This window comes from Rhinopithecus bieti, unplaced genomic scaffold (assembly GCF_001698545.2).
Source record: "Rhinopithecus bieti isolate Rb0 unplaced genomic scaffold, ASM169854v2 scaffold_19737, whole genome shotgun sequence".
Taxonomy (NCBI): Eukaryota; Metazoa; Chordata; class Mammalia; order Primates; family Cercopithecidae; genus Rhinopithecus; species Rhinopithecus bieti.
This window is the reverse complement of record NW_016809683.1, coordinates 2228434-2254461: the sequence shown is the minus strand read 5'-3', so window position 1 is coordinate 2254461 and position 26028 is coordinate 2228434. Positions and strand designations below refer to the sequence as shown.

The 26028-nt window shown below is 52.6% G+C and overlaps 1 protein-coding gene across 1 annotated transcript; it reads right to left on the bottom strand.

Annotated features, from left to right (window-relative positions):
- Nucleotides 1-25627, bottom strand: MCM5 (minichromosome maintenance complex component 5). Its single transcript, XM_017890127.1, has 17 exons — nucleotides 25482-25627; nucleotides 25091-25265; nucleotides 21728-21854; nucleotides 21519-21647; nucleotides 18338-18510; nucleotides 16596-16751; nucleotides 13939-14105; nucleotides 12191-12362; nucleotides 10608-10719; nucleotides 8653-8796; nucleotides 8222-8287; nucleotides 7814-7990; nucleotides 6834-6946; nucleotides 4723-4851; nucleotides 3296-3438; nucleotides 1141-1268; nucleotides 1-351 (listed from the first exon to the last, which is right to left on the bottom strand). Exons 2-17 carry the CDS (start codon nucleotides 25255-25257, stop codon nucleotides 250-252), a joined length of 2205 nt encoding a protein of 734 aa, XP_017745616.1. The 5' UTR covers nucleotides 25258-25265; nucleotides 25482-25627; the 3' UTR covers nucleotides 1-249.
- Between the last annotated feature and the right edge of the window lie 401 nt (nucleotides 25628-26028).

Genomic DNA, 26028 nt, shown 5'->3' with positions numbered 1-26028 from the left:
TACCCGAACACACCGTGGCTTTATTATTAACAGATGCGAAAAGCACACTTGCCAGAACTGCGCTAAAGGTGGTCGCCCAGAGGCAGCAGGACACTACAGCTCCTTCCTCTGGGGCAGAAAGGAGGGTGCCTGGGAAGTTCGAGGACTGCAGTGGGGAGGTAGAGGTCCCAGCAACATTCTCAATGGCAGGCAGCGGCAGGAGGGGTGAGAGGCGTGGGCGAGTCCATGAGTCCAGGGAGGCGGCGCGACTCACTTGAGGCGGTAGAGAACCTTGCGCTGCATGCGATGCTGGATCTCGCCGCGCCGCAGCATGAGCTGCAGCACCTTGTGGATGGCGTGCTCCGGGTATTTCTGTGAGAGCACATGGCTGGCTGAAGGCGCGTGCTGCCTGAGGGGACCCCATCAGAGTCCAGACATCCCCAGGCTCACTGGGAACTTTGTACTCAGGCTCCTTTGAACTAAAGAAGGGCCCACACTTCCTGAGTGCCTACTGTATACCAGACACTGAGGCACACAGACGCTAAGCTACTTGCTCAAGGTTACAGCAATTAAGTGGTAGAGCTGGGACTTAAGTCCATCTGACTCTAGAACTGAAGCTCTAAGCCTTTCTCTAAGCCTCAGTCTGCTCACCTATAGAAAAGCCCAATACCACCCATTACATATAACCGCCCTCAATCAAAATGAGATGATGTCAAGGAGCAGAGACCGGAAACTAGGATTGCTCCTGGGATTTTAAAGGTGACAGGTTCTCCAGAGCATCTGGAAAATCCCATCTTCTCTCTATGGGGCCAACAGCACCCTCCTCAGTGGGCTAGAAAGCTCACCCTCATGGCTCTGCCCCTTCCCACTCCATGAAACGCCAGCCAACGGGGAAAGGAACAGACAGGAAGGGCTGCGGGGAACTTGTATGGGGTTTCACCAGAATCCAACCATCTCTCTTCCCCCCTGCCCTTCATGGGAGAGAAAAAATACCCCCACTCCTGCTCCTGATGAAGATGTTCCTAGGGAAGGAATGATGACTAGAAAAGATCTGAGAAAGGGACAGTTGTCCATCCTACCCCCATTCAGGGCCTGTCTGCTGAGTAAGACACCAGTGCTGAGTGGGTGGGAACCTGCACCCCCACTCCAAGGCAGGCTCACCTGCTTGGTGAAGTCCTTGATGATGCTGTGCTCAGACACCTGGGAGCCAATGGCAAAGCGGCGCTTGAGCTGCTTCTCGATGCGGCTCAGCATCTCCTGGTCCTCCTGGCTGGTGAAGCCCTCCACCCCTGCAGGCGTTGAGAAGTGAAGCAGCCGGGGTCAGAGGGGCTGGGACAATGGGAGTTCTTGGAGAGAGACAACCTCTAGCCCAAGGAAGAATAGCCTGAGCCAGGCCTCGAAGAATATATCAGAAAAGGGCACCAAGTGTGCCAGGGTGGTGCAGGCCTGACTGACAGGACACGGCACACATGTGGGGACACTCCTGCCGAGCACAAAGGCAGAGGCAGGAACACACCTGTCTCATTCAAAAAACAGCCCAGTGGCCAGGCGCGGTGGCTCACACCTGTAATCCCAGCACTTTGGGGGGCTAAGGCGGGTGGATCACAAGGTCAGGAGATCAAGACCATCCTGGCTAACACGGTGAAACCCCATCTCTACTAAAAAAATACAAAAAATTAGCTGGGCATGGTGGCGGGCACCTATAGTCCCAGCTACGCAGGAGGCTGAGGCAGGAGAATGGCGTGAACCCGGGAGGCGGAGCTTGCAGTGAGCGGAGATGCGCCACTGCACTCCAGCCCGGGCGACAGAGCCAGACTGTGTCTCAAAAAAAAAAAAAGCAGCCCAGGGCCCAGTGCAGCAGAGACATGGCCAGAGTGTCACTAGGGACCAAGTCTTGCGGGTCCTTGGAGGTCACAACAGGACTCCTTTTGTTGCTGGAGCAGGTTAGAGAGAGAGAGTTGGAAGGGCCCATCAGTGACCCAGGAGGGAAGCCAGGCTGCCCTGGACACACCTACGAGGTGCTCTGAGGAGCCCTCGGCAACCAGGAGGCTCGTGACTTTCCATTACTGCTGCAGAGGCCTTGGTATTTCAGCTAAAGAGATGGTGGGCTCATGGTCAAGAAGTCATTGAGAGCGGAGTCTGTGAGGCAAACTCCTACATAGCCCGCAAGACCCAACTCAAATCATCACCACTCCATATCACTCCTGCCCTCTGTGCCTGCAGCATCCCAGAGGCCTCCATTAGCAAATGTCTCGTGACAGGAAGTGTCTCCAGGGCAGAGGCTGAGTCTTCACCAAGGGGGACAGGAGGAACAGACCCCACCCACCCCATTCTTCACTCAGTGCCTCCCCACTCAAATGCACCAAACCTGCTCCCTCCTGGGGAAACTGACACTTAGCGCTGCCTCCACCTGAGCAGCTCTTCCCACAAGGAGCCACCCTGTCCACTTCATGCAGCTCCCTGCCTGGCATCACCTCCTTGCAGAGGCCATGCCCACTCACTCCGTGGGAAAGGAGAGGACGCCCTCCTTTTCCAACACACCTGGCCCTGCCATCATCTCCCTCACTGCCCTTTTCACTACCTACACTGGCATTGGTTTCCCTACTATCTCTCCCCAGTTAGAATGAGAATGAGAGCCCAGGAGGGCGGGGACCTTGTGATGGACTGCTCTTATACTCCCAACACCTACAACAGTGTCTGGCAAACAGTAATGCTAATGAAGTCTCCGCTGGGTGAAGGAACAGATTTTCCCCAGCATGGCCTGGCTCATCATTGGTGCCTGGGACAGTCTGTTGAAAGGCTGACCTAAACCAGACAGTATGGCTTATGGTGTGGAAAGCGCTGGCCTAGGGGTCAGGAGACTTGCATTCTAGCCAAGCGACTGTGATCTTGGGCACCAGGTAAAGGCCCCTTCCAGTGTCAGCTGTCTCATTTCTAACATGGGAAGGACTGACTGTTCACCTCACTTCCAGGAGGCAGCTGTAAGGAAAAATGCAAGAAATAGCTCTGGAAGCACTGAAAATGCTGACAAGCCCAAGGAAGCAGAGCGTCAACTGTTGTTCTTAGCCAGTGAGAAGGGTCATTATCATCAACGACCTGGGTCAAGAGGATTGTGTTCAAGGATCTGGAGAGAAGCTGCTTCTTCCCATCTTGGGGGAAACAGCAGTGGGGAGAAAGGAGAGGGGTCTTACCGCAAAAAGAAACTCAGAGAAGCAAGACACACACTGCAGGCCTCCAGCATGCCAGAGCTCTGCCCACAGAGCTCCGAGCCAGGGAACCCAGATCAACTGAGACCATGTCCCCTGCATCTGCTCACCTGACAGGGTACCGGACAAGGCAGCATCCAACGTGGACACTTGGAAGAGACGCAGGGCCTCCTCCACATCTGCCTCTGTGGTGAAGGGCTGCAGCTTCATCTTGCTGAGGGATTCCGCGATGCGCACAATGGCCTCCAGCTGCCTGTGGGGGCAACAGTGTGCTCAGGGTAGCCTTGGTCCGCTATTCCCTTCCTCCCCAGCCACCCTGTTACCAGGGAGGTGCTTGCCCAAAGTGTTAAGACTGTGGTGGAGACTGGTAGGTGTCCCTATAATCCATCTCCCTTTTGATCTTAGTCATAGCACTGCAATTTATTTTTTGAGACAGGGTCTCGCTCTGTTGTCCAGGCTGGAGTGTAGTGGCATGATCATAGCTCACTGCAGCCTTGAACTCCTAGGATCCAGTGATCCTTCTGCCTCAGCCACCTGAGTAGCTGGGTCTACAGGCACACACCACAATGCCTGGCTAATTTTTTATTTGTTGTAGAAACGGGAATCTTGCTATGTTGCCCAAGCTGGTCTCAAACTCCTGGCCTCAAGCAATCCTCCTGCCTTAGCCTCCCAAAGTGCTAGGATCACAATGTAGGCCATTGCACCTAGCTTGGAAACCCAGTTTTTAGACTGGCACACAAAAATCCACTAAGACACATCCAGACATCTTTTGTACCAGGTTGTATTTGTGTGACCATACTATGGCCAATAAGTTGTAAGCCCAAGCATTGTGTGGGAATTCATGAAGTGCCCTTAAAAAGGGAACCTCTCTTTCCTTCCTCTCCTGCTGCCTGGAAGTGATGGCTAAAGTTCCAGCAGCCAACTTGGACTAAGAGTAAGGGGGAACTTGAGGAGTCCTCACACTAGTCCCATACCATCTTCCTCCAGACAGTGCTACAGAAGAGAGAAATCACCTTCCTATTTCTTTAAGCTACTTTATTTGGATTTACCATTACTTATAGCCAAATCCATTTCCAACCAGTCAGTGCTGGAGACAGGATTCAAGCCAGGTAAATCCCAACTCTTACCCACTGTACTGTCTACAAAGTCACAAGAATGAACAGAGTTAGGAGCTAAAAGCACTGAGGGTCAGTGAAGCAACGTAATTTCCCTACAGTCACACAGTGGGCCAGAGGCTGCGACCCAAGACTCTTGACTCCTAGGCCTGGGTCCTTCCCTCCCTTCAGGCTTCCTACAATGGGAGAAAAGCCAGGCCAAATTCAGACAAGAGGGATCCAGGTTTGCCCAGCCTTAAATCAAGATCATCAATGAGATCAAGGAGGCCATAGCTTATGCTCCAAAGGGACTCTTCCTGCCCAGAGCTACTGTGGGCCTATGCCAAGTGAAAAGCCGGGACCACTGCCCCTGGTTGCCAGGCACATCCTGCTGTGTAAAGCAAGCCCCATATGCCCCGGCCCCGCCCTGCCCGCCTGCTCACCGCACAGTGATGGGGATGCTAGAGCGGCGGTCACTGTCCCTCTCATGCTGACGGGCCCCACTACGCATGATGATGTAGCGGTTCTTTAGTTTCTCTGCAGCCTCTGCTGACAGCCGGGGGCCACACCTCCTGGAGGACGAGGGGGAGAGGCTGCTGTGAGGCCAGCAGGGACTCTTAGGGCACCTACCCTTTCCCCCAGCCCTCTGCTGGCTTCCAGACATGCACCTTCCCACCACACCACAACTGCCCACTCACATGGGCTGGGGGACAACAATCGGAAGAGATTTAAGTGAAATCTGGCTGTGGGCAGCTGCCACAAAGATCAACACTGTGGAGAAATATGGGTGCCTCTCTTAGAAAACAGGTGAAGAAAAGCCAGGCACGTGTGCAGGGTGAAAACCACCTCTTCCCCGTTGTTAGACATTGTGTGGTGTCTTGCCACAAGGTCCCCCATACATGTAATTAACAATGGCACAATCACAGCGGCATGGAGGCCCACTAAGTGGTGGGCTTTGCAGCAGTCTCAAACTCCTCCACCCAACACATCTGAAGACACGACAACACCTGATGACACCCACAGGAGGCTTGGCAGTGACTGCAGTCCAGGGGCTGGGAGCACCTCGGACTTTCCTGGGAGGGTAGGTGTGGGGAAGTCTGATCAGCATCTACCCTACCCCATCCCCTCCCCTCTAGCCCCCAGGCCAAATGACAATCACTAATATAGGGAAAGCCTTAGCTTGACCATCCTAAGGACGTGGAGACTTGAGGCCCAGAGGGAAGCAGGGAACTCCCCAAGGCTACCTGGGGACTTAGTGCAGAGGGAAGATTAGCATCCAGGGCTCCCTGACTCACAGCTGTGGGCACAAGCCTCTCAAGACTGGGCCACACAGAGCTCAGACTTGGGTGAAGACCCAGGAACTGTCCACTCCCTGTGTCAGAGGTGCTGAATCAGGGACCCACCAGGCTCCCACTGAGAGTGCACTCAAAGAGCCCTCGACCCCTGGGTTCTAGCTTCTTCAAAAGATCACCAAAGCGCTGTACGCCAAGAATCTAAGCACTGTGGTCAAGAGCACAGCCTCTGGAGGCCAGCAGCTGGGTTCACATCCTGGCTCCACGACCTCTGGCATGTGACCTTGGACAAGTTACTTAACTTCTTTTGCCTCAGCTTCCCCATCCACAAAGGGAAGGGAGTAATAGCACACCTAACCAGGTAGGTTTTGGGGGAGGGTTATAATTTATTCATATAGAAAGTACGGAATAATAGTTCAGAATGCCTGGCACAAAGAAAGTAGTGTGTGAGTGTGTGTGTGTGTGTGTGTGTACACACACATATATATATATATTTTTTTGAGACAGAATCTCACTCTGTTGCCCAGGCTGAAACGCAATGGCACGATCCCAGCTCACTGCAACCTCTGCCTCCTGGGTTCAAGCAGTTCTCTTGCCTCAGCCTCCCGAGTAGTTAGGACTATAGGTGTATACCACCACACCCGGCTAATTTTTGTATGTTTAGTAGACACGGGGTTTCGCCATGTTGGCCAGGCTGGTCTCGCACTCCTGATCTCAAGTGATTCACCTGCCTTGGCCTCCCAAAGTGCTGGGAGTACAGCATGAGTCACTGCAACTGGCCGGTACTATGTATATAATTATTATTATTGAAAATCTGTGAGAACAATCAAGTTGCAGCTGCCACTCACTGAGTATTTACCCAGGGCAGGACTATGCCAAGCACTTATTAGCAAACATCGGCCTGAGGAAATCAAGGCTCAGAGAGGCCAACCAACTTGCCCAAAGTCACACAGTGAAGGCGGGTATGACCCGGAGCCCATGTCTACCGTGTCTACACTTCACTGCCTCCCGGCAGGTCAGACTCGAGGAGGTCTTCGAGACCATCTACATCCCACCTGCTTGGTGTGGAGATGGGAAAACTGAAGCCAAGAGCCAGTGAGCTGTGCAAGGTGAGAAGGGAGCAGAGCACATTCAGTAGAGCTGAGGACCTCAGAACAGCAACATCTGTGCTGTTCTTCATGAGGAGCTGGACAGGGGAATGGGTTCTCCCACCCAGGGAAGCTGGGCAACCTCACCCCCGTGGGCCCGCGTCCAGGACTCACGCTCGGCAGTAGGCAATAAACTTCTTCAGCTTGGCCAGGTCGATCTCGCCCTCCACAGCCTGTGTCTGTGTCAGTGCGCTCACGTGCAGAGTGATGACATGCTTGGCCAGCATCTGGGGAGCAGAGGGGATACTGAACCATCCCACAGGCCCTCCCAAGCCTGAGTCCCAACACTGAGGTGGAACAGCCAGAAAGAGTTGATGGGGCCCTGGCATCAAGGAGCCAGAATTCTGATGGGCGCATCTGGATTCTCCTTTAGAGAGAAGTTAATACTCCTTGCTTCTGTGTCCTGGTCCATAAAGGGGTGGGTACAGCTTGTCCACTCCAACCTGGGGCATGTATCTGCTTCAAGGATGGATACTAGATCTACCCATACCAGTGGGAGTCTACCCTGGGACTTTTGCTAGAAGTACTGGAAAAGAGGGGGCCTCCTCTTTCCTGGGGGCTGTTAAGTTATAAGCTAATAGGACAAAATCATATTTTGTCTTTGCCACCACAAGAGGAACAGCTGCCCAAGTACAAAGATTCCACCAAGGGAAGCAGAGCAGAAAGGCAGAGACAGTTGTTTGAGAATCCAGATCTACCTGGGCCTTAAGCCGCTGGACTTATCAATTCTATAAACCACTATGTCCTTTTCTTTGAAAAATTTACTAACCAGAACTGAGGTTTTATTACTCATAACCCAATGTCAACTCCTCTGTTTCACATATAAGGGACTGAGGCCCAGGGAGAAACTGATTTAGCCCAAATCACACAGCTTACCACTCACAACAGAGGCAGAGCCAGGCCACAGGACTCCAGACCCCTACTTCAATCCTCTGCAGTCCACAAAAACCGCCCTCTCATGTGCTCCCCAATTTCACAGCCTGACAGTCAGGACTTCACCAACCAAGGCCCTTGTTCTCCATTCTCCTTCCCACACAATCACAAGCCTGCTTGGAGGCAGGCCCCATGGCCACCAGCCCTGCCCCTGGACGCACCACATCCCTCTCCTCATTGTGCTCATCCTTGACAATGAAGATCATATCGAAACGCGACAAGATGGTGGGCATGAAGTCAATGTTGTCCTCCCCCTTCGTCTCATCCCAGCGGCCGAACACTGAGTTGGCAGCAGCCAGGACGGAGCAGCGCGAGTTCAGGGTGGTGGTGATCCCGGCCTGAGAGGTAACAGACGACGAGAAGGGGGAGGAGATGGCAAAGATGCCTTCTTACATGCTTACACACACACACACACACACACACACACACACACACACACACACAATTCCAGGCCTGGGCAAAGAGAACTTGGTCCCGGCCAATCAGCGCAGCCTGAGGACAGATGGGCCAGGCTGGGCTGCTGCAGGCTAGGCTGCTGCAGGCTGGGCTCTCCATGGAGGGCCACTTACCTTGGCGATAGAGATGGTCTGCTGCTCCATGGCTTCGTGGATTGCCACACGGTCATCTTCTCGCATCTAAGTGGAAGAGAGAAATGTCATCAGACCTACTCAAGTGAGGGAGCAGGGAGCAGTGGCAACAGGAAAACTAACGGCAGCCCCTACTCCTGAATGCCAGCTCCATGCAAGGCCAATGGCAGCAACCAGGTCACCTCTGATCACAGTAACAACTGTATGGGCTTGCCTTTCATCTCCCCACTCTCCAGATATGGGAATTGAGGCTTGGAGAGGTTAAGCAACTTCCCACAGTTACCCTAGAGTGAGAGGCCCAGGGATTGAAAACATGTCTCTCAAGTCAGAGGTGATTTCTGCTGGCTGAGCACAGGAGGTCACATACTCTGTGCCACCCACCATTTGGCTACTACCCATCTCATTAGACTCACCTTGTCAAACTCGTCAATACAGACGACCCCACCATCAGCCAGGACCATGGCTCCACCCTCCATGATGAAATTCCGAGACGAAGGGTCCCTCATCACTGAGGCTGTCAGTCCGGCTGCACTGCTGCCTTTCCCAGACGTGTATACCTGGGGCAGTGGGGAGGTGTCAGGGCCCAATAACAACTCCATGCTTTGACCCCAGTAAGTCAAAAAGACCCACTGAGGTTGTTATTTGCCTAAGGTCACACATCAAAGCTGGCTGCAGAGTACAGAATAGGACTCAAGGCTCCAACTCAGTGCGTCTCCCTCTGGAAGGTGAGGCTGCCCTGGGCCTCGGTGTGCCCAGATGTTCTCCCCGCTGAAAGCGTCACATCCATGGTTCACCTGAGCCTCACCACAGCCCTGTGACACAGTCTTGTGGGGCCCGGCTCACAGATGAGCAAACTGAGGCCCAGAGAAGAGGGGTTAGCCTCAGGGCTAGGATGAGGACTCCCGACTCCCAGGAAAAGGCTGCCCCCATCGTGAGTCCCTTGTCGTCTCTATATAGACCTACATGCCACATACTGCCATAGAGCCCCTGAAATTGGGAAAGTCCCGAGTTGTTCTTAAGTGCAAAATACTCACGGTTTAAGACTCAGAGCTCTTAAGAATGTAAAGTATCTCAATAATCTACATATCAAACATGTTGAAATGAGATTTTAGATATAGCAACTTAAACAGAGTAACTTCACCTGTTTTTCCTTTCCTCTTTCCCCTTCTTCCTTTTAAATTGAAAAGGGGTCTTGCTATGTTGCCCAAGCTAGTCTCAAACTCCTGGGCTCAAGTGATCCTCCCACCTCAGCCTCCCAAGTAGCTGGAACTGCAGGCATGCACACCACTGCACCCAGCTACTTTTTAATGTGGCTACTAGACAATTTGAGAAGACATACATGGGCCGCATTTGCAGTTCACATATTTCTACTGGACAGTGCCAGTGTGGCCAATCTGGCACACTTCCTATCTATCCAAAGACCACCATCTTGCCCTATACAACCCCGCCACTCAGATCATGACAGTCAGACCCTCTCTGGCTCTGATCCCCACAGTCCCATTCAACAGTACAGCTGAGGACCCAGCTCATCAGACATGGGTTCAATCACATCCTGTGCTAGTGCTACCAGCAGTGAGACCTGGGGCAAGACACTTACCCATTCTGCACCTGAGTTTTCCACCCATAAGACAGGGGTAATAGTACCTACCGCAGTTGACATGAAGACTAAGTAAATATATGCAAAGTATTTCAAGCAGTGCCTGGCCCTTCATTTTAGCTATTATTATTATTATTTTTGAAACATGGTCTCACTCTATCACCCAGATTGGAGTGCAGTGGCACAATCTTGGCTCACTGCAATCTCCCCATCCTGGACTTAAGTGATCCTCCCACCTCAGCCTCCCAAGCAGCTGGGACCACAGGTGCATACCATGCCTGGCTAGTTATTTTGTATTTTTGGAAAAAACGGAGTTTCACCATGTTGTCCAGGCTGGTTTCAAACTCCTGAGCTCAAGCAATCTGCCCATCTTGGCCTCCCAAAGTGCTGGTATTACAGGCATGAACCACCATGCCCAGCCAGATTTTAGCTATTACTGGTAACAATATCATTATTTAGCAAATGGATGAACTGGCGCTCAGGGAGACTGGGTGACTTACTCAAAGCCCACAGCCAATCACTGGCCAGGGTGAGACCCAAACCCCATCCTGACTCTCAGTCCAGTGTACTCACCCTCTGCCCCAAACCTACACACACCTGTTGGCTCCTTTCTTCCTCCCATCTCCTCAGCCATCCTGACCATAGCCAAGAGAAATGAGGAAGAGATTCTGGGTAAGCAGCCCACCATAGGTGTCCTGGGGGCCCAGAGGCCCTGCCCTGCAGCCTTCCTCCCTGCAAACCAAGGTGGAGAAGGTATCCCAGACCACTCACCCCAATGGGAGAACACTTCTCCACAAACTTCAGAAGCTGGGACTTGGCTGTCCCAGGGTCCCCTAGCATCAGCAGGTTGATGTCTCCTCGGCGAGTAAGTCCATCAGGGAGCCTGGGGGAGGAAGGGTAGATGGACAAGGTGAGAATCCATGAGGGCATCGCATGTGACATGCAGTCACCAGACTGGTGGGCTGGCAGTGTCACCCCAACTATCATGGGCCTCAGAGTTGGCAGCAAGGTAGGGGCTGTGGCCTGAGATCCATGTTCCTACCCAGCTCTGTAGCTCCCAAACCATGCTAGGTCTTGCCTAGCAATGAGGACAGAGCTTACCTCCCAGAATAGGAGGGTTAAAGGAAATGGCTCTTAAGGCTGTGTTCGGATACACCCAGCACCTGAGTAACATTCCTCCCAGCTGGAAAGAAAAGGACAGGGAGCTGCCTGTGGGCTGTGCACGGTACGGCAGAACAAGCACCATGACAGCAGGCTCCTGGTTCCCCTGCATGTGCTGAGAAGCAAGTCCCTTTAGCTCTCTATGCCTCAGTTCCCTCATCCACAAAATGGGCACAACAGCTGCGTTCTCAACAGGTTACTGTGAGGACTGACTGGGCTGCAGACACATAAAGCATGTAGAAGAATGCCTATGCATAGGAGGAATACAGTAAATGGCAGCTGCTAATACTATCCCTGCTACTGTCCATAACTCTGATTTTATAGTTTCCAAAGGATACATAATGTTCTTTAAGAGTCAGTTTTCTCGCCAGGCGCGGTGGCTCAAGCCTGTAATCCCAGCACTTTGGAGGCCCGAGAGCGGGCGGATAAGCGAGGTGCAGGAGATGCGAGACCCATCGCTGGCTAAACAGCGGTGAAACCCCCATCTTACTAACCCATTACAAAAGAATGAGCCGGGTTGAGGTGGTGGGCGCCCCTGTAGTCCCAGCACTCCGAGGAGGCCTGAGGCAGGAGAATGGCAGGACTCCGGGAGGCGCGGAGCCTTGCAGTGAGCTGAGATCCGGGCCCACTGCACTCCCCAGCCCTGGGTGACAGAAGCGAGACTCCGTCTAAAAAAAAAAAAAAAAAAAAAAAGAGTCCCAGTTTTTCCTCCCACCCTGTTCCAGTTTATTGGAAAACTGGGTTCAAAAAAAAGTGAGGCTCTTGCAGCTCCAGGTACCTGCATGACCGCCCAAGGCTTTTGATGGGCTGGATTTAATGACCTGGTACGCTGCATGACCCGCAAGTCTCAGGGGTTGAAGATTTAAGACCTGTAGCTGGCATGACCGCCAAGTTCAGGGTTGAGATTTAAGATTTAAGACCTGGTACCTGCATGACCCCAAGCTCAGTGCTCTCCCACTACATTTGCCAGGTCCCCAGTCCTCCCCCTTGCCAGGGTCAGGGCATCGCAGAGACAGGTGCGCAGATCAGCCACTAGCCAGCTGATGGCAAGCTTGGGGGCTGGCAAAGGTGCCTGGCAGACTGAGGGGCCCAGAAAACACAAGAGTGTCCAGTCCTGATTTTCCAGCAATTATCCTACCATGAGCCCCGTCACCAGCTGCCTCCCCAAACCCAAGGGAACTCAAGCCCCCTACCTCTTTCGGGAGCCCCCAAAGAGCAGGCAGGCAATGGCCTTCTTCATGTCCGTGCCCCCAAAGATGGAGGGGGCAATGCTCTTGGAGATGACCTCATAGACATTGGGGAGGGCGGCCAGGCGACGGAACTCCTCCTCCTCCTGCGGGCTCACGGCCCCAGCAAAGCTGCGGCCTGGATAGGCAAAGCAGGCGCTTGAGTGAGTACAAGGGAGCTTCTAGCCCACTGCCCATCCTGGCACCAGCTCAGGGACCTCCCAGAGGGCAGAGCCCTTAAGGCCAGGACAGCACAACCTGTCTGAGTAAATAGAGATCCCAGCTCTCAAGCCCTCAAGAGTGGGCCTGGTGTGTTCCAGGGTCCAAAAGGTGAGGGCAAGTGGGCAGGGGGTTGTGAGGAAACAGAGGGCCAGATGGCATAGGACCTTGGAAATCACTGGAAAGTCTCCCCTTTCAGCTGAGGAGTGATATAGTGTCTTGGTCATGACAGCATCGCTCACTGGCTGCTGCAGAACACAGAAGGTAGGGGCAAGGTGGAGATGGACACTGGGGAGGATTAACGGTGATCCAGGGAGGACTGACAAAGGCTCAGAGCAGGTGGTGAAGTGGTCAGATCCTGGACATGTTTTAAAGGTGGAGCCGGCCAGAGTTCCTGAGTGATTAGATGTGTGTTGGGCATGAGAGAAAAGAGCACCAAGGATGACTTGGGGGTTTTTGTCTGAGCAACTGAAAGGGTGGAGATGGGAAGACTGAGAGGAGCCAGTCTGAGGGTGGGGAAAGGGCAGCTTAGCTTCAGCCATGGAAAGTTCAAGACGCCTTTCAGATAGCTAAGTGAACATGTCAAATCAGCAGTTGGTTATTAGTCTGGAACATGGGGAGAAGCCCAGGCTAGAAACGGAAATGTGAGAGCTACTTGCCTGTCAGTGGTTTTAAAGCTGTAATAAACTAGGTAGTTTGTGTAAATGTGGGGTGGGCCATGGACTGAGCCCTGGGGAAGCCACTCCTGCAAATCAACTCACTGCAGCCAGAGGACTGAAACAAACCTGAAAACCCTCAACGTGGCCCCTGCTGCCCTTGGATGTAAGCAGGAGGTCCCTATCTGGGCACTCAAGGCCTCTTACACCGCCTGGCCCCTCATCCCCTGGACTCCCACTCGGCCCTCCAGCCACTCAATATCTTGCCCAGGCTGGGGTCTTCACCTGCTCCTGCCATCCCCTCCCACCTGTAAGTTCTTCCACACCCACCACTCTTCAAAGCCCAGCTCAGATTAACCTCCTTCCAGAAAACTTTCCCCAAGGTCCAGCCCCCACCTCCTCCTTCTCCTTTAGCACCTCCTTGGAACTGCATGATCCACATCTGCTGCCACTTTACCCACATGTCCCCAGGGGTCTCACTGTTTTCTTATTTCTCCAACTAGACGCTAAGTGCCTGCCCGCCTGGAACCCTACATTTCACTTCTCTTGCATCTCCTGTCACAGAAGTGAAGACGGGGCATTCAGTAATTCCCCAGTGATTTGACCTGAGTACTTCTGCCTTAATCCTGCAAGTAGGCAAACACCCTCAGCCCAGGAGCCACAGGTAGGACCAACATGTGGAAGTTCCGGGGATCACTCAATATAAAAATGAACGTTTTAATGATATGAGCAACACAAGGATATCCTGGGCTACTCATGAAGTAGCGGGCTGCCTGTCACCAGAACTATGCAAGCACAGCCTTTTGGCAGGGCTAAGCCAGGACCCCAAAGCCAACTCACCAGAGCCATCTGTGTCCACCTGGATGCCCAGGACACGGATGTAGGAGCTTCGGATACCCACACCCACCCTGTCACGGCCCCTGCTGGAGGTCAGGCCAAACTTCTTGATGGAGTAGATGCCCATGATGGTAACCCTGTTCCCAGGGACGACCTTGTCACACAGGTACCTGAGAGGAGGGGAGAGGAGAAAGGAGAAAAGGTGAGATTCCTACTTGGAGAGCAAGTCTCTGACTCCACCCATCCCCAGGACGCTCAGGGTCCACCTCAGTGTTTACGCCACAGGCACACGCTGAGCTGGCTCCATCCCCACGGAGCCCAGAGAATGGCCTCTCTCCCCTCATCACTCCCCAGCCCATGCTCAGCTGCTTGGAGGATGGTGTTGCCGACAGTGACAGTCAAACAGAAAGGCAGGTGGTGGCCTGACTCTCGCTGAACTTGCTAACTCATTTGTACGCTGGTTTAGAAGGAGGCTTAGTGCCAGCCCACAGGGCCCTCCAAAAGCCCCATCTCCACGTGTCTGCTGTCAGCTAGCTGTGTGGTGCCCTTTAGCCTCAGGGCAAGACTTCCTCTTCATGCCCTCCAGCCTCCTTGAGGAGCCACTTGCCCTTTTTGCCTCTTCACGGCTCTATGAACTCATTTTGCCTCTGGGTTTTCATTTCCTCTTTCAAAAGTGAGATGTTGAAACAGGGAAGTCTTGAAGGCCCCTAGTCAGAGCCAGTGTGGTGTGGAGGGACCCTGAGTAGCTGTGTGACCTCAAAGAAGTCACTGTACCTCTCTGAGCCTAGGGGGGTGATCAAGTGACCTGCCTCTGATGTTGTAGAGTCAGGTGAGGCAGCAGACATAGAAGTGTTTTATATCATCAGGTGTCACAGCTCCAGAAAAGACACCGTCATTCCATGAGCCTCAACTCCCCTCTTCCCATACCCACTTCGTAAGTTTTCAGGATTCATGAACTGCTTGGAAAATCACACATCCTGAGGACATAATCTGCATGAAGGAATTGTGCTAAACACTTGACATGCATTTTCCTTTTTTTTTTTTTTTTTTGAGACGGAGTCTCGCTCTGTTGCCCAGGCTGGAGTGCAGTGGTCGGTTATCAGTTCACTGCAAACTCCACCTCCCGGGTTCACGCCATTCTCCTGCCTCAGCCTCCCAAGTAGCTGGGACTACAGACGCCGCCACCGCGCCCGGCTAGTTTTTTGCATTTTTTAGTAGAGACGAGGTTTCACCATGTTAGCCAGGATGGTCTCGATCTCCTGACCTCGTGATCCACCCGTCTCGGCCTCCCAAAGTGCTGGGATTACAGGCTTGAGCCACCACGCTCGGCCAACATGCATTTTCAAGCAGCCCTCTGAGAGATTAAGGACTGTCCTTATCCCCATTTTACTGATGAGGCAACTGAAGCTTGACAAAGTCACATAATGCCCAAGAGAGCAAGAGCCTGACTCCTACACACTCTGTTGCCACTAATGAAGTTAATAGAAGCTATGGCTCCGCTCTCCTCAGAACATCTGCCTGCAATTTCAGGATATGCAAGCCCAGGTTAGAGCCCTAATCAAAGATCTCAAAACCTTCCACCCAGGTTACTATGGGGGGCCCAGGCTCAGCATCCTCTCCTCCTCAGTAGAATCTTTTTTTGTTTCCTTTTTTTTTTTTTGAGACGGAGTCTCGCTCTGTCGCCCAGACTGGAGTGCAGTGGCCGGATCTCAGCTCACTGCAACCTCCGCCTCCCGGGTTTACGCCATTCTCCTGCCTCAGCCTCCCGAGTAGCTGGGACTACAGGCACCCACCACCTTGCCCGGCTAGTTTTTGTATTTTTTTAGTCGAGACGGGGTTTCACCATGTTAGCCAGGATGGTCTCGATCTCCTGACCTCGTGATCCGCCCGTCTCGGCCTCCCAAAGTGCTGGGATTACAGGCTTGAGCCACCGCGCCCAGCCTTGTTTCCTTTTTGAGACAGAGTCTCATTCTGTTGCCCAGGCTAGAGTGGAGTGGTGTAATCACAGCTCACACAACCTCAACCTCCTGGACTCAAGTGATTCTCCCACCTCAGCCTCCCAAAGAGCTGGGATTATAGGTGTCTGCCCTAATACCCAACTAATAACATTTCTTTTTTAAGATACAGGGTCTCACTATGTTGCCCAGGCTGGTCTTGAACTCCTGGCTTCAAGCAATCCTCCTGTCTCAACCTCTCCAAGTGCTGGGATTACAGGCATGAGCCACCATGGCTGTTCAGCAGAATCTTAACAGAAAGCCTGGGGTAGGAGGTGGGGTGTCAGGCTGGGAAGGGGCTTTCCCAGCTATTGGTTATCTAGCTATGAATCCTGGGCCTGTCATCCTAGGAAGAACACAGACTTTGGAAAGCAATAGACATAGGCTGAAATCCTGGCTCTCCTCCACACAGGAAGTCATTTAACCTCTCCAAGTTATATTTCCTCATCTGCAAAATGGGGTTGACATGCCCCTGCAGATTATGGAAAGACGAGATGAGAGGAACTTATGGAAGCATTAGGCACAGAGCATGTGCTCTGCAACTGGCCACCTTCTCCCACCCCACTCACCCTGCTCCAGATGACCCACTCCCAACACTCGGGTTAGGGCCACGGCTGGGACATCCACCCTCGTAGATGCCCACCTCCCAGCCCCTGTCTGCCTCACCTGTCGCAGTAGAGCTGCATGTGTCTGGGCATCTCCCCGTGGGGGACTGCATCAGGCAGCTCCTGCAGCTTCAGGGTCTGGAAGTCCACGCATTTGCATTTGTCAGGCATGATGAAGTACGGGTCCAGTGGGCACTTGGGGCGCCCAGCCTGATCTCTGTACAGGGGAAGGGAAAAGAGTCACCAGAGCTACCCACAGAATCCAAAGGCAGGGCTCATTCATCCCAGGAGCCAGCCAGATGTTGCCAGCAGCAATTTATGGGGTCTCCAGGATAAGCTGGAGAAAAGCCCTAAAGGAAGGCAACGCTGGCGGACTCAGCACTGGACTAAGAGTCAAGGGAGCTGCCTGAGGCAGGGTTCTTCCATTAACTTGCCGAGGAGGCAGACAGGTCATGCTCGGTCTTCTTGCAGGGTCTTGGTGTCCTCATGGGTGAAGAAGAGCTAGTTCATCAATTTCTTACTAAAGCCCCACTCAAATCCCAAGATCTTTTCCAGTCAGATTCCAGGCACTTCTAGACCATTCTGAGGGTTTAAGCCTCTACGTATCCCTAGGTAATTATGTCATTATTCAATAAATATTACAGCAATATAAAGAAGCAAACATCATAGCAAAACCTACTATGTGTCTGGCACTATTCCAGGTGCAGGGGGCACAGCAGTGAACAAAACGTCCCTGCTCCTGTGGAGCCTAAGTTCCTATCAAGGGAGGCTGAAAAGACATACAAGCAAATAACCACATAACAGAGTGACAGCTACATGCTGTGAAGAAAAGTAAAAAAAGTAGGCAGGTATGGGAGAGACCAGGTGCATGTGCACCAAACTGACAACAAAGGGTCGGGCAAGATGCCCTGGTGAGGGGACATGTGAAGAGGAGCCTGAAGAAGTGAGGACCCAGACTATGGCGGCCTGAAGAACAGCACTCCCCGTGGAGGGCACAGCAGTCCCAGTGGAAGAAACAGCAAGGTCAAAGGCAGTGAGACTGGGGGCGGTCAGTGCATTCTGGGAACAGGAAGGAGGCAGTGCAGCCGGGTCTGGAGAGAGGAGGGGCAGTGAGGCCTGGGGGAGCCGGGAGCAGACCGTGGGGGGCCATGGAGGACTTGACTAACAACAAGTACATGACTGGACCACCTACAGTGTTAAGGAACACCTGGCTGCTGGGTGGAAAACAGACTGAGGGGGCAGAGGGTGGATGCAGGGAATCCGGGAGGAGGTGCCATGCCACTCCAGGTGAGAGATGCCAACAGCATGGATTGAGGCAGCTCTGCCGCAGGTGGACGGGAATACGCAGGTGTGTATTCCAGGTTCTGCAAGCCAAGAGGCCACACACTCTGCCTTTGTAGTGCGAAGAGCTGTGGGCAATACTTGAATGAACGATCATGTTCCTGGGCCATAGGAACAGAGACTAGCAGACTAGACCTGGCCTAGTGAGCAAACCATAGTTTGCTTCAGAAGATTCCAAGTAGACTCATTCCCCTGGGCTGCTTTTCCCTCCCAACCCTGGGCGCCCTACAAGGCTGTCTGGGTATCCCGGTGAGACAGAACTCATCAATGTAGAGGGACACTGTTCAGAGTGTCTCAGAGCTGCAGGGTATCAGATCTGTGCCAATCCCAAGGGCACACCCCTGCCCAGCCCATCCCAGTGGGTGTCTAGAAGCAGCTACAGGTAGTGCTTGCTACGTGCTCTCATCCTTTCTGATCTTCACTCAGGTCACCTCCCACAGTCCTTTTCGGCCACACACTCACGTGTTGCACTTCCTGGGCAGGGCATAGCCCTCCAGGCCAGGACGCATGGCAATGTTGGTGAGGGTGTTGCGGCAGCTGCGGCACTGGATAGAGATGTGGGTGGCCTTGGCACGGACTGCAGACGCCGCGATGATGATGCCGGGGATCTTTACCAGGTGTGACATCATGTCCGACTGTAACAGAGCCATCAGGAGGCTTGTTGGTTAAGGGGAGCCAGGACACACCTGAGATATGCCAGTAAATGTCCTGGGCAGGGCCTGAAGGAGGTGGGCACAGAGCTGCAGGGAGGGCCACAGCTTTTCTGTTCAGCTCAAAAACTGCTCCCAGAGCATCCACCCAGTGCCAGGCTACCTGGATCCGGGGGTTCAGAGGAGCCTCAGGCACAGCTCCCGCTTTTAAAGACCTCGCGGCACAACTGGGGGCCGGTGGGGGGTGGTTGGGGCAAGAGATACACAAAGCACATTTCACTACAAAGTGGAGTGGCAGGTGCCGGGAGAGAGACCTGAACCCCAGCTCTGGAGGCAACATCCCTGGACCTGTAGAGTACAACACAGAGAACAAACCTGGGAGGCATGGGCCCACGTTCAAGTACTGTCAAAAGCTGCTGCGGGGCCTTCTCTCTGAGTCACGTCTCCTTGAGCCTGTTTCCCCATCTTAATGACTATTCCCACACTGGACACTAAGGCAGTAATGGTTTTTTTTTTTGAGACGGAGTCTTGCTCTGTCGCCCAGGCTGGAGTGCGATGGCAGCATCTCAGCTCACTGCAACCTCCACCTCCCGGGTTCAAGTGATTCTCCTGTCTCAGCTTCCCAAGTAGCTGGGATTACAGGTGCCTGCCACCACGCCCAGCTAATTTTTTGTATTTTTAGTAGAGACGGGATTTCACTATGTTGGCCAGGCTGGTCTTGAACTCTTGACCTCAGGCAATCCACCCGCCTCAGCCTCCCAAAGTGCTGGGATTACAGGCACAAGCACTGCGCCCGGTCGTAATAATCATTTTTAAGTGTGATGTTATTGTAGCTATGCTTTAAAACATGATTCTTCAAAGGCGAGGCGCAGTGGCTCATGTCTGTAATACCAACACTTTGGGAGGCCAAGGCAGACGGATCACCTGAGGTCAGGAGTTCAAGACCAGCCTGGTCAACCTGGTGAAACCACCGTCTCTACTAAAAATACAAGAATTAGCCAGGTGTGGTGGCATATGCCTGTAATCCCAGCTACTCGGGAGGCTGAGGCCAGAGAATCACTTGAACCAGGGAGGTGGAGGTTACAGTGAGCTGAGATCGTGCCACTGCACTCCATCCTGGGCGAGAGTGAGACTCCATCTCAGAAAAAAAAAAAAAAAAAAAAAAGAGATTCATCTTTTAGAGATACATGGCAAAATAGTTTCAGATCAAATTATGTGATGTATGGGACTTATTTCAAAAGAACTCCAGGGCCACAGATGAAACAAGATTTGGCCTCTATGGATCACCTGAGGTCAGGAGTTCAAGACCAGCCTGGCCAACATGGTGAAACCCCGTCTCTACTAAAAATTAGCCGGGCATGGTGATGTGTGCCTGTAATTCCAGGCACTTGGGAGGCTGAGGCAGGAGAATCGCTTAAACCCAGGAGGCGGAGGGCGCAGTGAGCCGAGATTGTGCCACTGCACTCCAGCCTGGGCAACAAGAGCAAAAACTCCACCTCAAAAAAAAAAAAAAAAATTTTGGCCTCTAATTGATAATTATTAAGCTGGGTGATGAGAACAAGAGGATTCATTATACTATTCTCTTTATATTCTAATGTTTGAATTATCCATAATAAAAAGTAAAACATAAATTCTCAGCCAATCTGCTCCTTCCTATGGTCACAAAGCCCCTGAGCCACTAGTGTACAGGACTGGGACAGTCTCTCTCCACCTTGTCTCCATTTCTCAACGCCCTCCTCGGGCTGAACAAGAGAACCCGACATGAACAGAAGTTTGGCTGGGGCTCTCAGAGAAACCAGGAAGAGGCTGTGGGAAGCAGAAGCGAGGCTGGGGAGGCGTAATTCAAGGCTCCATGCCTGCATCATTACAGTGAAGTGGCCATCACCACCTCAACCTAGCACCTGGTCAGTCTCAGCATAGTGGATGGTGGGATGCAATGAGGGATCCAGTATCATCCACAAGCATTCTTGCCCAGTATGTGAAATCAAAACACAGTCAGGCCTTTGCATCTAACTTCCAGGTTCCAAAAATCATAGAGGGGGAAGGAGCATGTTTTAACCACCCCAAGGAGGCTTTCAGATAAATCCAAAAGGCAGCACATTCTACAGGATAATGGCCCCTGCTTCTTCAGCAAATCAATAATGTATCTGTGAAAGAACTTACACCCAGAGTAAAGGAAGCTGTTCTGGATTAAAAGAGACTTAAACAACAATCCAATACAATGCCTGGTCCTGGCTGAGACACAACGAGCTGTAAGAGGCATGTGAGGTAATTAGATCAATCTGAACCTAGACCGCATATTCAACGATACTAAGTGATCTTTGATGTTTCAGCTGAGGTGCTGATGATGGTATTGAGAGTATGAAAGAAAACTTTTTTTTTTTTTTCAGGATAAAGCATCATGTCTGTAATTTATTTTTTATTTTTAGAGACAGGGTCTTGCTCTGTCACGCAGGCTGAAGTGCCGAGAGGCACAATCAGAGCTCACTGTAACCTCAAACTCCTGGGCCCCTTGATCCTCCCACTTCAGCCTCCCAAGTGGCTTGGACTATAGGCATATGCCTCCATACCTAGCTTTGTTGCTTTCTGTTATTTTTTTGGAGAGCCAGGGTCTCAAACTCCTGGTATCAAGCAATCTTCCTCCCTCGGCCTCCCAAAGTGCTAAGATTAGAGGCATGAGCCACCGTGCATGACCTGACTTTAAAATTCTTTAGCAAAAAATAAAAAGGACAAAATAGGAAACAATGCAAAATATTAATTATTAAATCTAGGTGAAGCTATATGGGGTTCATTATACTACTCTCTGCTTTTGGGTGTGTAATTTTTCATAATGAAACACACAAAAAAAAAAACAAGAAAAGTTCCTTTTGTCTCCAGGAGGAGACAGGTTCAGAAAGGTCAAGTGCCTCGCTCAAGGTCACACAGCTGGCACTCTGGTCTGCCTGCATCCAAAGCCCTCTGCACCACGCAGCAGCCACTGCCCCTCGACCCACCTTCAGGCTACGAATGCTGGAAGGGCTGGCGTCCGACTTGAGCATGACCTGGATGTCCTGGAGCACCTCCTCCCCTGAAGGCCGGGGCCGGGTCACCTCATCAGCTACCTCCTTGGCAGCTTCCTCAAGCTGGAGAAAGGGAAGAGCACAGGTTGTTAGTAACTGGGGCAGAGCAGCCCTGGGGAGCTCAGGGATGGGTTCCCACTCACCAGCTGCAGGTGCTCGGCTGGCTGCTTGTACAAGTAGTCGGCCAGGTCCTCATCAAAGCTGGCCAGATCCTCCATCTCCACCTCAATCCAGTACTCCCCCAGGTTGTAATGCCGCTTGAGTTCATCCCTGGAGTGGCCACGTAGCAGGGTGGGGCAGGAAGGGTGCAAAGAAGAGGAAACCAACACTGGTTGAGGTTTGCCTGCGCTCCTGAATCTACCCACACCACAGCCAGCATGACCTCACCATTCCTCTTCCCAAACACACATCTAATTCCAGATCCATTATTTAACCCTGCAGAGGCTACTGACTGCTGGCACAGGCATGCCCTAAAGAAAGCTCCATGGAAGGGGTCCACAAGATAGTCAAAGGATGTTTCAACACTCAGGCCAGCATGCACAAAACAAACCAGTTCTGTCACTGAAGGACTCCGCCGAGCTTTTAACTTACTCTTGGAGACTGACAATGCACACACCTCAAACTTGGGGCCCGGGGCAGTGGCTCACGCCTGTAATCCCAACACTTTGGGAGGCTGAGGAGGGTGGATTACTTGAGGCCAGGAATTCAACACCAGCCTGGGCAACATGGCAAAACCCAGTCTCTACTAAAAATACAAAGATTAGCCGGGCATGGTAGCGTAAGCCTGTAGTCCCACTTACTGACGCATGAGAATCGCCTGAACCCAAGGTGGAGGCTGCAGTGACCAGAGATCTTGCCAGGGCACTCCAGCCTGGGTGACAGACTCCAAAAAAAAAAAAAAAAAAAAAAATCAAAAAAGGTGGGCCAGCCTCGCCAACATGAGAAACCCGCAAACCCACTAAAAATACTTTTTTTTTTTTTTTTGCGATGGAGTCCTCCGCTTTGTCGCCCAGTGCTGGAGTGCAGTGGTGTGATCTCGGCTCACTGTAAGCTCCGCCTCCCAGGTTCATGCCATTCTCCTGCCTCAGCCTCCCAAGTAGCTGGGACTACAGGCGCCCGCCACCTCACCTGGCTAGGCTAGTTTTTTTGTATTTTTTTTAGTTGAGCCGGGGTTTCACCGTGTTAGCCAGGATGGTCTCCATCTCCTGACCTCGTGATCCACCCGTATCAGCCTCCCAAAGTGCTGGGATTACGGGCTTGAGCCACCGTAAAAATACTTTTAAAAAACTAGCTGGGTGTGGTGGTGGGAGCCTAAAATCCCAGCTACTCCAGGGACTTAGGCAGGAGAATCACTTGAACCCAGGAGGCAAAGGTTGCAGTGAGCCAAGATCATGTCACTGTACTCAAGCCTGGGTGACAGAGCGGGACTCTATCTCAAAAAAAAAACCCAAAACAATAAAAAAAAACTGGAGGCGCCAACTCAGCAGAAAACACATCTGCCTTATCAACGTCTAGTCAGACTCTGTTTTTTGGTTTTTTTTAAACAGACTGGGTTTCACTATGTTACCTAGCCAGGTCTTGAACTCCTGGGCTCAAATGATCCACTGGCCTCGGCCTCCCAAAGTGTTGTGATGACAAGCAAGAGCCACTGTGTCCGACCCAGATGCTTAGCAGAGCATCCCATAAGACTACTGTTGCAAGAACACATTTCGGGACCACTGACCAACGCACAGGCTGCTCCCCAGCCTCGCAGTATCACAGGCCTGAGCCCCGTCTCCCTTATGTCCAGGAGCCAGTAAAATAGCCAGGCTGGCACTGAAAGCCGCTTGCTGTGAGGACACCCCAGACCTCTATACAAGCAATTGCTCCTACCTAGACAGAATGCTTTCTACACCTGCAACTCTGCTCTTAGCTCACAGGTCACCTCAAACTTCAGCGCCCCCGGAAAACTTCCATAAGTCCTTTCACCTTCCTCTGTGGAGGAAATGCCCACCGTGGAATTCATCTGATGGTCTTCACGACTCACTCCCCTGACTTACGAGCTTCTCTAGGACAAGAAGCATGTCTTTTCATCTTTGTATTTCAGTGCCTGACACACAGGTGGGCGGTATCAGCTGCTCCATGAATAAGTGAAGGCAGGAATGGCTTTGCCCATTTCTGGCCTGGTAAGGCCCAGAGACACTGACACCTGGAAGTCACTCAGCTAATAACGGCCCAATGCTGAGCCTGCAACCGCATGTTCTCTGCATTTTAACGTCTCAGGGATAGAGGCTGGGCCTGTGAGGATTCTCATGATGTCACAGGTCGTACAATCAACTAGAAGCAGGAGCCAGGTCCAGTTTCAGTGCTGCAGCCCAGCACCCAGAACAGTATCTGGCAGGAAGTAGGGTCTCGAACAATGAAGGTGCAAGACTGGTATAAATAAATGAATGAGTGAAGTGAAGTGAATCCTAACTGCCATCTTTACCTTTGACACCTACAGGGAACTTGAGTCTGTAAAGTCTCAGACGTGACATGGAAGGATGACAGGAAGCAGATGAACAGGAACAAGATCTGGATAAAGAACCACATGGTCCAAGTGGCACTAGCTGGTTGCTGGTGGTCCACTCAACAGGTGACTCACCCAGAAGTTAACTCCAGGTATAGATAAAATACACAAAGCAGGCCAGGCGCGGTGGCTCAAGCCTGTAATCCCAGCACTTTGGGAGGCCGAGACGGGCGGATCACGAGGTCAGGAGATCGAGACCATCCTGACTAATACGGTGAAACCCCGTCTCTACTAAAAAAAAAAATACAAAAAACTAACCGGGCGAGGTGGCGGGCGCCTGTAGGCCCAGCTACTTGGGAGGCTGAGACAGGAGAATGGCGTGAACCTGGGAGGCGGAGCTTGCAGTGAGCTGAGAGCCGGCCACTGCACTCCAGCCTGGGCGGCAGAGCAAGGCTCCGTCTCAAAAAAAAAAAAAAAAAAAACACAAAGCAGGCCCGGTACGCTGGCTCACGCCTGTAATCCCAGCACTTTGGGAGACAAAGGCGGGTGGCTCACTTGAGGTCAGGAGTTCGAGACCAGAATGGCCAACATGGCTAAACTCCGTCTCTACTAAAATTACAAAAAATTTTCCGAGCGTGGTGGTGGCGGGCGCCTGTAGTCCCAGCTACTCCGGAGGCTGAGACACGAGAAGTGCTTGAACCCGGGAAGCAGAGGTTGCAGTGAACCGGGAGCAGTGAGCCGGGATCGCGCCACTGCACTCCAGCCTGGCGAAAAAACGAGGCTCTGTCTCTAAATAAATAAATAAATGTAAATAAATAAATAAATAATAAAGTAAAATACACAAAGCCTTATACCAAGGGGTGAGGCTGCCGGGATGAGCCCTGTGACCCAGGACCGGCTCTTCCCCCCGTCTGGGCCCATCCATCTGTGCTCGGACTGTCCAGGACTCTAGCAGGCTGGTGGAGGCGTGTGTGTGGCCACACTGCAACTGCGAGCCCCGGCCCCGCAAGAGCCGCACCTGTATTTGAAGGTGAAGCCCGTGCGGTCGGTGCCCACTCGGTACTGCCGCAGGAACTCCTTGAAGCGCCTCTGCAGCTGCGATTTGCGGGCCTGCCCCTCGTCGGCCGCGGCGTCGCCCCCGAAACTGTCGCTGTAGAAAATGCCAGGATCGTCGAATCCCGACATCACTGCGCCTGGCGTGGGAACAAACGGCCAGAACAAGCTGGGGACAACGCCTGGCACCTCCTCCCCTCCGACGCCTGGGTCCCTGCCCGGAGTCCGGAGCCGGGGGGACCCCGGCTGCGCTCCGAGACTCCAACCACAGTTCCCGAGAAACCCCTGTCCCACTCCAACTACGCCCCGAAACCCTGATGCCTGCTGGCCCCCAGTCCCAGTCCCACTGGCCTCACCTCTGGTTTTCTGCACTTCACAAACCAGGGCAGAGAAGAAACTCCACGCTCAGCCGCCGAGTTTCGCGGGAAAAACTAGAGGCGGCGTTCGGAAGCCACAGCCGCTGCGCTCCCATTGGTTCGCCGGAGACCCGCGGCCAGCGATTGGAGGGTTCTGAGCCCTCCAGACCCGCCTTCCGGACTGGCTGCCGAAGATGATTGGCTGCAAGGTGCATGACCTGCCTCCTTCCGGACTCCATTTTGTGTGCGGAACAATTTGGCGCGAAACTTCTGGCTGGGAGGAAGCGGCGGCGCTGGACTGGGCGGACGCAAAGATGGCGGAGGGGCCGGAGCACGGAGGGTAACTTTATGTGCTTTCTTTTTTATTTTCTTAGTTTTTTTTCCTAAGGCATGGTGTCGCTCTGTCGCCGAGGATGGAGTATCGCCGAGGATGGAGTATCGCCGAGGATGGCGCGATCACGGCTCACTGTAGCCTGAACCTTTGGGCTCAAGCGATTCTTCCGCCTCAGCCTCCTGTGTAGCTGGGACCACAGGCGCACGTGATTTT